The sequence below is a fragment of the Vombatus ursinus genome, unplaced genomic scaffold, assembly GCF_900497805.2.
Source record: "Vombatus ursinus unplaced genomic scaffold, bare-nosed wombat genome assembly UNPS02014813.1, whole genome shotgun sequence".
NCBI classification, from domain to species: Eukaryota; Metazoa; Chordata; class Mammalia; order Diprotodontia; family Vombatidae; genus Vombatus; species Vombatus ursinus.
Window position 1 is genome coordinate 25572275 of NW_020954591.1, and position 13151 is coordinate 25585425.

General features: G+C 35.4%; 1 protein-coding gene across 4 annotated transcripts in view; it reads left to right on the forward strand.

The window, feature by feature from the left end:
• Nucleotides 1-13151, forward strand: part of OPCML (opioid binding protein/cell adhesion molecule like) — a 701341-nt gene that overhangs the window by 385615 nt on the left and 302575 nt on the right. For all 4 annotated transcript variants that reach the window (XM_027835167.1, XM_027835165.1, XM_027835168.1 and 1 more), the window contains exon 2: nt 5008-5240. In XM_027835167.1, coding sequence (XP_027690968.1) covers nt 5008-5240 — 233 coding nt within the window. The remainder of the gene's footprint in view (nt 1-5007; nt 5241-13151) is intronic.

Sequence of the window (13151 nt, forward strand, 5' to 3'; positions counted from 1 at the left end):
TATAAATCCTGAAAATCAAAGGAGAAATTAATAAAATTGAAAGTTTAAAAAAACCCTAAAGATACATTTTGTGGGAAAAAAAACAATAAAATAGAAAACCATTGGCTAATTTTATTTTTTAAAAGATGAAAACCAAATTACCAATCTCAAAAATTAAAAGACTAAATGAACAACCAAGTAAAATGAAATTAAAGCAATTATTAGGAGCTATGTTGTTCAATTATATAGCAATAAAACTGACAATGTAAATGAAATGGATGAATATTGACAAAAATATAAATAGCCCAGATTAACAGAAGAAAAAATAGAATACTTAAATAGCCCTATTAAAAAAGAAAAGAAAGTAAGAAATTGAACAAACTATAAATGAGCTCCTGGGGGGAGATAGAGGACCAGCATCAAGTGTATTTATAAGCAAATTCTACCAAATATTTGAAGAACAATTAATTCCAACAGTATATAAACTGGTGGGAAAAAGTAGATTATTAAGAAGTCTACCAAATTCCCTCTTTGACATAAATATTATTTTGATACTTAAACCAGAGAGAGCAAAAAAATAGACAAAGAAAATTACAGACCAATTATCTTAATGAATAGTAATGCAAAATTTTAAAAAATAAAATACTAGCAAAGAGATTACAGCAATATTTCACAAATATTATGCACTAGGAATAGGTTGGTTTTATACCAGGAATGTAGGACTGGTTCAATTTTGGAAAATCATAAACAAAACTGACCATATCAATAGCAACATCAACAAAAATTATATGTTTATATCAACAGATTCAGATAAAGCTTTTGACAAAATACACCCTCCATTTCAATTAAAAACACTAGAAAATATAGGAATAAATGGAGCTTTTCTTACAATGATAAGAAACATTTCTCTAAAAACAAGAGAAAGCATTATCTGTAATGGGGCTAGAAACCTTCCCAATAAGATCAGGGGTGATACAAAGATATCTAACATCACTGTTAATATTCAATGTTTTACTAAAAATACTAGCTACAACAATAATTCAAGAAAAAGAAATGAAAGAAAAAAAAAACATAGGCAACAAGGAAATAAAACTATCACTTTGCAAATGATATGACGGTATACTTAGAGAACCCTAAGAAGTCAACTAAAAAATTAGTCAAAACAATTGCAAGTTATAAAATAAACCCAAGAAAATCATCAGCTTTTTGGTATATTACCAACAAAACCGAGGAGAAATACAAAGAGAAATTCCATTTAAAATAACTGCAGACAGTATAAAATATTTGAAAGTCTATTTGCCAAGACACACACAGGAACTATATGAACACAATTACAAAGCATTCTTCATACAAATAAAGACAGATCCAAATAATTGGAGAAATATTAATTGTTCATGTGTAGGGTGAGCCAATATAATAAAAAGAAAGACAATATCACCTAAAATAACCTATTTATTCAATGTCATACCAATAAAATTACCAAAAAATTTCTTTATAGCTAGTGCTAGAAAGTAATAACAAAATTCATATGGAGGAACAAAATGTCAAGACTATCAAGGGGATCAATGAAAAAAAAATGTGAGGGAAGAAAGCCTAACAGAACCAGATCTCAAACTATATTACAAAGCAGTAATTATGAAAACAATTTGGTACTGGATAAGAAATAGAGTGATTGATCAATGGAATAGATTAAGTACACAGTGTATAGAAGTAAATGAGCACAGTAACCTAGAGTTTGATGAACAAGAAATCATTATTATGACAAAAACTTCTAGGAAAACTGATAAGTAGTCTAGGAGAAACTGAGAATAGACCAAGATCTCACACCACATACAAAGATAAGCTCAAAATGAATAACTAATTTAAATATAAAGGTTGATATCAGAATCAAATTAGGGGAACATGTGGAAGAAATGTGTCAGATGTATGGAAAGGGGAAGAATTCATGACCAAACAATAGATTGGTTCAGAGAAGGTAAAATGGATAATACTGATTTACATAAAATTAACAAATTTTTGTACAAACAAAACCAATACAGCCAAAATGAGAAGAAAAGGAGGAAACTGAGGCGGGGGGGTAAATTACAGCAAGATTCTCTGATAAAGATCTTATTTCTCAAAAACACAGAGAAATGAGCAAATTTATTTTAAAAAAAGCCATTCTATTTATAAATGGTCAAAAAATATGAACAGGCAGTTTTCAGAGGAAGAAATCAAAACTATCAATAGTCATAACATAATCTAAATCAATAATAATTAGAAAAATGAAAATTAAAATAGCTCTGAAGTATTACCTCATACCCATCAGATTGCCTATTTCAGAAAAGGAAAATAACAAAAGCTGGAGGAGATGTGGGACAATGAAGATATAAAATAGTTCAACCATTCTGGAGACAAATTTGGAACTATGCCCAAAGAGCTATAAAACTGTACATGCCCTTTGACCCAGCAATACTACTACTAGGTCTATAACCCAAGTAGATCAAAGAAAAAGAATAAGGGCCTATATTACAAAAATATAGCAGTTCTTTTTGTGGTGGCAAAGAATTGGAAACTAAGGATATACAAGTTGGGGAATGGTTAAACAAGGTGCAGTATAGAAATATGATGGAATAGTATTGTGCTGTAAGAAATTATGAAGAGAAGGTTTCAGAAAAACCTGGGAGGACCTACATGAATTGATGCAAAGTGAAATGAGGAGAACCAGGAAAACAATCTATACAGTAACAGCAATATTGTAAAGATAATCAACTGTGAAAGAGTTAGTAATTCTGATCAATATAATGATCTATCACAATTCCAAAGGACTCATAATATAAAATGATATCCACCTCCAGATAGGTAACTGATGGACTCAGAGAATTAATTAAAGCGTATTTTTCTTTTATTTTTCTTGGAGTTTTTTGGGGAATATAACTAATGCATAAATATGTTTTGCATGACTTCCTATGTATAATGGATATAACATTTCTTATCTTCTTAATGGGGGGGGACTGGAGAGAGGAAGAGGATTTGGAATAGAAAATAAAAATAAAATAAAAAAACTTGTGAACATTTATACATTAGAAATACACAAAGGCTGCAAGTCTGGGCTTGATTTGTTGTTGGTGGTGTTGATTTCTAGACTTAAGAAGTTATAGAAAATATGTTAATAAAGCAGATTAAACCTCATCTTGTGCCATACATAATTTTTGCAATACATGCCCCACTCCCGCTAGTTATTAATCATTTATAAACACATTCTTTGTGACATTGCATTACAAAGAGATGAACAGTACATGGCATGGAAGGATAGAAGTATAAAGACAGAGAAGTCTTGCCACTCAGAAAATAATCCACTTACTTCACAGTTTTGTCTCAGATCAGCTCTGCAATAATTAGTAATGAAAATGTTTACTTATAACTTCTTCTGACTGTTCCTCTATGAAAGAATAAGCCAAATAGAAAATGAATTTCATTTTGTTTACAAACTTGAGTTAGATAAGAGATCAGGTAAGGAGTAAAAATTACCTTCACTTTTAATTCATATTAAAACATGAAAGTATCATGATATTCCATGGGATGGGAGTAGAAGGTTAGAATAATTTGCCAAGATTCTTCCACTCTTTCCTATCTTGAATACTTAAACAGCTGCCATGTTGTTGTTGCTATTGTTGTTGTTTTACCAAAAATGGCAGAACTTTTAAAGTGAAATATACTGTTTTTTTTAAATTGTGTATTGTGACATTACGGTGTATACTGAGTATAGAGTTATATTAAAGGAGAGTCATGTAATGAAATAAAATTAGGGTACATAAAATCAGTAGCTGTATTTGAATCCCAAGTCTACTACTTATCAGCAATGTTGGAGACAGGTTTTGAAGCCAGTTCTTGATTCCCTTTCCATCACTCTAGCTACGAGGCCATGGTGCCTTTCATCTTGGAGTTAAGAGATCTGAATTTGAATCCAATCCTAGAAACTTGTGTTACCATGGATAGATTTCTTTTAACTTTTCTGAACCTCATTGTCCTTACCTATAAAACAGTGGTGATAATAACTGATATTTATAGAGGTCTTTAAGGGTCACAAAATAATTTCCTCACAACAACCCCATGAGGGTTGTAGTGATTGTTTTATTTTAAGGTTATGGGGAGATTGGAGATAATAGAGAAGTAATCATCACTGAACAGGTCAAGCAAAATAAACTCAATCTATTGTGAAAGGGCATTGGATTTGAAGTCAAAGGTCTTGAGTTCAAAACTTGGCTATGCCATTTATTACCTTTAGTGAATCACTTCACCTTTTAGGGCCTGTTTCTTAGAAGACCTGCCCATCCTCAGTCTATACTCCTTTGATCCTGTGAATTTTTCAGTTAGCTCATGTGAAGACTTTATTTTGCAAGTTATCAGTGACATATTTTAAATCTTGGGGCAAGTTAATAGTTTCCATTTATATAATACTTTATGTGTGACAAATATCTTTTCTCAAAACACCTATGTGAGGTAAGTAATAAAAGTTTTATCATTTATTTTTTTTCCCTAAGGAGGGAACAGAGGCTTAGAGAAGTAAGTGGGCTTGGTTGCAGTTACACAGCTAAGTAGTATCAGAGTCAGTATTTGAACCCAGGCCCTTTGACTTCATGTTTAGTCCCCTTTCCACTCCACCACTTGTTGTCAGTAAACAACATAGTTTGGTCGGTTATTGGGTTAACACCAGATGTTCAGAAGTTGTAGATCAATCACAACATCAGCTGGGAGGGGATAGGAAATGAAGGTGAATCTGACAAAACAAAATGCCATATGAACGGAATGGATTTTGTTAAAATTATCTGCTATTTTGGAAAATCCATGGCACTATATTCCTCTATTAGTGAGAATAATCCAAGACTGATTGTATCCTAAAGTTGAAATTACTCTTTCTGAACCAATGATTCAGAGTCTAATCTCTCTCTCTCTCCCTCCCCTTCTCCTTTTCCCTCTCCCCCTCTGTCCTCTCTCTAATTCATTCATTCCTTCTCTCCCTCTCTGTCTCTCTCCTTGAATTAACAGGTGTACTGTAGATGCCCGGGTCACAAGGGTAGCCTGGCTAAACCGCAGCACGATCCTCTATGCCGGAAATGACAAGTGGTCCATAGACCCCCGTGTGGTCATCGTGGCCAACACTAAAACCCAGTACAGCATCATGATCCAAGATGTGGACGTGTATGATGAGGGCCCATATACCTGCTCTGTACAGACAGACAATCATCCGAAAACTTCGAGGGTTCACCTTATAGTACAAGGTAAGTTTAAGCATCGTCCAGAGACTATTGCGTAAGTGCTTGGCTATCACTGCTGATGTGTAGGTGGAGGAGACTGATACCTCTTACTACTGTTGTTGTATGAAGAGAGGAAAAGTCTTGCTCTACAAATGTCCAGGAAATCCAAGCACTAAAACCCTAGTCTAGTATTCCAAGTTTTAATCTCCTCAAATGATACCGAGCCAAGTATTTCTAATTGGTCCCTATTTTTGGCTTGGTGTCAGATCAGCAGACTGTCAAGTTGTCTATTCATATTTTCAGTCCTTGTATTCTCATAAACCAGGTCACTGACAAGTGCTATTTGGGCTCCCAGTGTATGCATGACTTTGTTATGTGCTTGGAAGTACATATTAAAGGACAAATATGCTCTTCTCCTTGAAGAAGTTTCCCTGGTATATTTTAAAGTGCAAATAATCTAGGTTAATCAAGGGTGTGCTTTATAGAAAATGCCTTGGCACTGCTATATGTATAGTAGGTCCACTAGCTACCAGAGTTCATCAAAACTTTCTCTTCCACTCTCCAGGGAAAGTCTAACTCCATGACAAATATCAGTTTTAACTACTTTCTGGTCTATCCTTGGGATCAATCTAAGATCTAAGAAGAAAGGGAGTTAATGAATCCACATTCATTCATCCTTTTTCATAAAGCTAAATTAATTTTAAATAGCATGATTATTATTGTTCTGTCATTTAGTCATGTCCAATTCTTCATGACTCCATGGACCATACTATCCATGGGGTTTTCAAGGCAAAGATACTAGAATGGTTTGCCATTTCCTTTTCTAGTGGATTAAGGAAAACAGAGGTTAAGTGACTTGCCTAAGGTCACACAGCTAGTGTCTGAGGCCAAATTTGAACTCAGGTTTTCCTGATTCCAGGCCCAATGCTCTGTGTACTGAGCCACCTAGATGTCCTCTAAAATATGATATACACATACATCCACTTTCAAAGGTAAGAGTGCCTTTACAAAAACATTAATAATAAAGAAGTACCCTCCAGGGATCCTACATTGATGCCCAAAGTGTGGATATGATGCTTGAAAACTGGACAAAAGGAAGACTACTCCCAGGATAATTACTTTTTCTAAATTTAGGGTTGTTTTTTTTGTAAATCATATTTATAGCAGCAGTTTTGCCTCCTAGGCTCCTGACTGATTCAAGAATCACCTAATGATTATGTGCCACGATAATTAGTTGGCTGTTTTTGTTTCCAAGCTCCTAATTAAGCCTAGAATCAGGAAGATCCTTAGACACTTACTAGCTCTGTGACCTTGGGAAAGTCACTCAATCTTTCTGTGCCTCAGTTACCTCATTTGTAAAATGAGGGGGTCAGATTCAACGGCCTCTAAGGTTCCTGTTAGGTCCTAATCTATGATCCCTTGATCCTTCCTGTTGATGCTATGCTTCAGTGAATCCTTAAAATGTCTCTTTTGGTGTGTTTATTTTTCTTACTGAGTCATTCCAATATATTCTTTACAGTACTCATCTTTCCACAGACCCTAAAACATATTGTATGGCAGCAGCTTAGGTACTCTGCTTTTGGACATTCTCTTCATAAACTCAGCCTAGAAAAACTGAACATTCGTTCAGTATTACTAGATTATTTTCTTCTCTACTTGGGGAAAAAGTTGTGATTTCAGCAGTATGGGTATTGTCTCCACTGGTGCAAATTACAGACCTCTCTGCCTTAATAGATGGTTTTTATCAGTTGGTCTGGCCAAAAATATTCATTGGCACCTGTGGCTCAACCTTCTGGTGATGATGTTCTCCAACCCTAGCGAGGTTGATCCATGTACTTGTTGATATATAATCCATCTTTGAGTCTTCAAATCTTTGAAGCTTGTTAAGACCTATTAGAATTAAAGTGCCCCAGGCATAGCTTTCAAGAACAACGGATCAACTTCACAGCCCAAGGAGAAATGAGAGTAGGCATTTCATGGCACTAGGACTGCCTGCCTCAGTGGCTATAAAGATAAACTAATGGTACGTAATGTACCTTCTTAGAAAACAGGAGAAGTACTTGGTAAAGACAGCTATCTAGAGTAAGTTGCAGTGCCTCTTGGAAATTTCTGGAGAGTACAAAAAACAAGGTTGTCTGAGTTTTCACTGCCCCACCTGCCACCTGGGCTCCGCTCCAGAGAAGCTGAAAATTCTCAGCATTGGAAGTGACGTGTCAATGGCACCTCAGTGGCCTTGACAGCCAAGGTATCTTCAAATTCAGGAAATGTGGCACTGAAATAAAAAGAACTGTCAGGCACCATACAGGAAAAGCTCAAATGGAACAAGGCTATCACTTTTCAGAAATAAGATGGATCATGTAAGCACATCAAAGTCAATATAGGCCATAATACGGGCCACTTATGGAGCGTAAGTGAAGGATGTTCTTCGTTGTGCTGTTCAAGCAATATTTGGGGTTGGAAAGTGGGAGAACAGGCATCTCCCTGAGGAATGTGGAGCATTTGGGCCAGAGACTAGCTCACAAGAAAGGTAAATGGATAATGATGGAGTTTCTTTCTTAAAATGTCTTTCTTAAAATGTTCACAGTCTCCTGGGTTCAAGCCAATGGCTCCTTATAACCTGAGCATGTTTGAGGTATTCTGTGTCAAAGTACACTAGCACTTATAAAAGGCAAGATAAGGAAGGCCACTGGGAACCTTTCTCAGACCAACCTATCACCTCTTCCATACCACTTTTGAGAGGTTAGAGGAAGGAGACCCAAGGAGGCTGGACTGTGGGCTCTCTTGGCTGACAAAGGGTGACTTATTCTTTCGTTGGAAACCAATTGGATTTGCAGTGGTTGGAAGCAAAGAGACCCCACCGCTCAATTAGAAAGGAACTTGAGAGCACTGTTTCTTCACAACGGCTATCGGCTTTTGTCCAGTCTATAGATTAATTTTTCAGAGTTAGTGTTAGTTTAGGTTAGATAAAGATAATGAAACTTTCCTAATCCTCTTAAAGAAGATTTATCTGACTGAGTAGAAAGCTTTTGGAATACAATGAGGCATGTATAAAACTAGGGCCTAATCTTTCCTTTAATTTCAAACTGCTGATGGGTATTGATTTTTCAATGAGAAAAACTGAAAGATTTCCAAGCTGTGACTTGTCTGTTTAAAAAAGCTCATGTTTATCTTCTGTCCATGTGGGAACATCAGTATCTCCTTACTTCAGCCAACTGGCTCTCTTCAGAAGAGGGAGAAAAGCCTAAGGTGGTCATCTATTCTGTTATTCTCTGTTCCTATAATATGTGCATCTGAGAGATGCTTCTCCTCCAACCTCAGAATTTGTCCTTCTCTGTTTTAGGAGGTGATTTTTGGCCACATATCTAATGGAAAAATTTTTGGGTCCTTTTTTGGTGAGAGAAAAGGATGAGTTTATTAAAGTGTGCCTTTTACTAGAATGTCTCTCCAAATATTTACTCATCTGTTCAGCAAGCATCTATTAAATGCCTATTGAATGCAAACATAACATTATATTCAGTTTCTATGGGAAACACACAAAAAATGGAGGACATTCATCTTGCCTTCTAGAAATTTTTAATTTAGCTGGGAAGATAATACATAATATGCAAATATATAGGGGCTAAAGAATAGGTCCAAAACAGTGCAGAAGCATGTATGTGATTATGGTGTGAACTATGTGCTTAAATGCTTAGGCCTCTGAAAATCAAAGGAAATATTAGGATATCATGGAATTATTCTAGGTAGGATTTTTTAAAAAATATATTTTTATTATTTTATATCACTTACATTCCTGGGTATATTCCTTTTTCCTCCCTTACTCAGTGAACCATACTGTAACAAAGGATCAAAAAGGAAAAAAGTTAGATATGAAAAATTAACCAACATGTTAACCAAGTCTGACTGTATGAACTGTTCCACATCCATAGTCCCCCATATATTTTAAGAAAGGAAAGAGGTGCATTTTTTCAACTCTTTTCTGGAGCCAAGCTTGGTAATTATATAATTAAACACTATTCATTTTTTCTTATTCTTTCGATTTTCATTATTGTAGGTAGTGTGTATATTGTCTCTGAATCAATTCCCATTCTTTCTTTAATATTGTTCTTTGAATTCTTCATATTTATATTTCTTAAGGTATATTAATATTTCATTACATTCATGTACCACAATCTGTTTAGTCATTCCTCAGTCAGTGAACATTTATTTGTTTCTAGTTCTTTGCTACCACAAAAGGTCTTGCTATCTCTATTTTTATTTCTTTCTTTGAATTCCTTTCATAATATGTCTAACGGTGGGATTTCTGGTTCAAAGGGTATGGGCATATTAGTCATGTTTTAGCTTAATTATAAATTGTTTTCCATCATGGCCAAACCAATTTACAGCTCTACCAAGTATGTATGTGCACATCTGTTCAACCCCTACAGCAATGATTCTTCATCTCTTTTATTATTTTTACTAATTTTATGAATATAAATGAAAATGTCACTTAATTTGATGGATATTTCTCTTATTATTAGTGATTTGGAGCAATCTTCATTATAATTGCTTTCATTCCTTTTCTGAAAAGCAATTACTCCTATTTTTTAACCACTTGCCCACTGGGGAATTGTACTTGGTCTTACATAGCCATGTTCATTCCTTATATATCTTGAATATCAGAATGAAAAAAAAATAACCTAAACAAGTAATAGTTTGTAGAAGATATTGGAAAAGAGGGAAACTGGGAATCAGAGTGACCAGCCAAGATGATATTGTAGCAACCCAACAATTAGACTGTTAGAATGTGAGCTAGGTATACATATTTGAAATGAAAATAAATAGTCACATCTGAGAGGTACTGTAGTAGAAGAATTGGTAAGATTACACATGACAATCTAAAGAGAGATACATAACACATTCAAATTGTTAATAATATTTGATTGAATATATTTAATTTGAGAATGTGTGGCAGTCCCATTACCCACAAAGAGAAAGGCAGAATAGAGGAACTGTATCAAAGAAAAGATGCTTAGTCTGGTTTTAGGAATGCTGACTTTGAAGTGATAATGGACAATCTGCAGTGGGTGGCTGGACATGACAGGTGAGGAGGTGAAAGTTAAACACGGGCAGTATCAATTTGAAAATTATCATCATTGAGATAACAGTTATTAATAGTAATAAACTCATATATAGTGCTTTAAGCCATAAATGTGGGTGAACTTTTAGGGATTGAGCATAGGGAGATAAGAGCAAAGGGTGAAGAATCAACCTTTGGGAATGTCCATTCTTGGTGGCAGGAGAGAGAAATTAGATAAAGAATTAGAAACAATGAAGTAGACAGAGAGAACTGTGGAAAAGGATAAGGGAAGAATCAGAAGCGTGTCCAAAAAGTTCTTACAAAAATGTTTCAAAACATAGTTGATCAACAGCCATAAATGTATTAGGTAGATGGATGAGAGTGAAGACTAAAATGAAGTGATTTGATATAGCTAGAAAGGAATCAGAGATGATCTTAGACAAAGCAGTTTCAGTGAAGTAAAGGTACCGTGAACCAGATAACAGAAAGTTAAGAAGGGAATATGTGATTAAAAAAAAAAGACAATACTTTTGGTCTAGAAATTTAGCTGTGAAAAAACGGAGATAGGAATAGTAGTTGAAAGGAGCAGAAATAGTCAACCAAGGCCTACTTACTCACAAACCTCTTCCCACAGCAGTGACTGAAGTGATGAGCTATTGAGCAGCTATTTTTTCCTTCCTACCTACCCTCAATGAAATGACTGTCACTGTAGATTTCTTGTATAACAGGAACGGTTGACAGAGAGTGTATGCCCAACAGCCTTCCTTCATGTATCATGAGATTTTTTTCACCTATTTTAAGATCCCAAATGTGCAGACTTATTCTTTTGTTTCTCTCTACTGTATTCTATGTGACATCATGCTTGACACAGCAACACAAAATGTTTTCAGCAACCTCCAGAGTGAAGTGTTTTAGGTCGTTAGACAATAAATAAGTAAGTCCTGAGTATCTACAGGGCGCATGGACAGCTAGGTGGTAGAGTGGATAGAGTACCAGGCCTGAAGTCAGCAAGACTCATCTTCCTGAGTTAAGATCTGGCCTCAGACACTTATTATCTATGACCCTGGGTAAGTCACTTAACTGTATTTGCCTCAGTCTCCTTATTTGTAAGATGACTTGCAGAAGGAAGTAGCAAACTACTCCAGTATCTCTGCTAAGAAAATCCCAAATGGGGTCACAAGGAGTCAGACACAACTGAAAAAAAAAAACAAAAAACTCAACAACAACAACAACAAATCCACAGGGTGGAGAATTCCAATCATGAGTGGTTTTGACCTCCAGGAAATTTCAATAGGAGATCCTAACTTTTATCAACTGAACACATATAATACATTTTTAAAAATTTATCTATCTATCCATCTATCTATCTATGTATCTATCTATTTATCTATCTATCTATCTATCCATTGTGGGGGTTGGTATCTGGACTAGTGATTTTACTGGTATAGTGAACTCCAGGGAGGAGATTCTCTCTACCAATATGCCTTAGAGTGTTTGAAAGTAGCCTGGGGGGCACTGAAAGATTAAACAATTGGTTCAAATCATGCAGCCAGTACGTATCAGAGAGAGGCACTGAATCCAGGTCTTCCTGACTCTGAGACCAGCTATCTACTCTTTAGACAACACTGTCTCTAGACATCATGTCCTGAAAAGTCTTAGTGCAGCTTTACTAGACTTTCTGGATACCCTATATATGAAGGAAATGTGAATATCTATTGAAGAAGATAAGAGCACAAGATGAGGCAAAGTTTTGTAGGCGATGAATAAGTGTGTAAAGTATTAACAAGGGCTTGCTTCTTGCAGACAACGGGCCTTAAACCTAGATTAAAGAGACTGGTGGATTGTAGCAGTGGAAGGGAAGGGCTCTTTGGAGATGCCCTCCACATTTCAAAGAAATTTCTCCTCTAAATCAATAGGAGCTTTTCAGATTTTTTTTTTAACTTCTCCTCTTGGTTATTATAGTTTGTGGTACAGGAAGAGAGAGAAATGTAGGACAGACACCAAGAAAGAAAAATAGATGATGGGGGTAGGAAAAATAGAGCTGGAAACTGTAAGAGAGAAAGGGGGAGGGGGAAATAGTGAGAGAGTATAACACAGAGAGAACAAGACTAGAGAAGAGGATAATTAATTTACTCCTAAGCTAAACCCTCTAGGGATGTGCATTTCAAATGATACCATTTTATCCAATGTAACTACTGAAAATTCAAAGGCCCTTAGAGAATCCAAAAACTAAAGAAAGGACTTCTACATTAAATCCATACTATGGTTTCTAATAGTGATTAGCATATTGGTATATTTAAATTACACAGTGCTTTAAGGAGTGGCCAAATTCTCTTCCACATAGGGCTTTAATGTTTATAAAGCACTTTCCTCACAATCCTGTGAGGTAGCTGTATGCAATCATTATTTTACCTATACAGGTGGTAATTATTCTGTCCCTTACGGTTTTGTGTTTTGTTTTTTTGCTATTACCTTTACTCTTGATTGTATATAGGGACTACATTGTTGTCTTTCATCATTATTGGGGGCTTTTAAGGAAGAATTCTTATAAATTGTGATTTTTAAAAATGCAAAAGAATTTGAGACTAAGAAATTATGTAGTTTATCCAAGGTGATACGGGAATTAGTAGGTGTTAAGGTTAGGTTCTGAACCCCTATCTCCTGACTCCTGGTTCAGCCCTCCACTATGTCAATGCTAGATGTGATACATTCCTAGCTACTTCTCTATCATGTCTCTAAGATTCAGAAATCCATTCCATACTTAGTAATTCTTTGTGCTAGAAAATTAGGATGATTGCCATAGCCTGCCCAATATTCTCTTAGCTTCAAGTCTCACCCTACTCCAGTACATTGTTTATTCAGCTGTCAAATTAATCTTC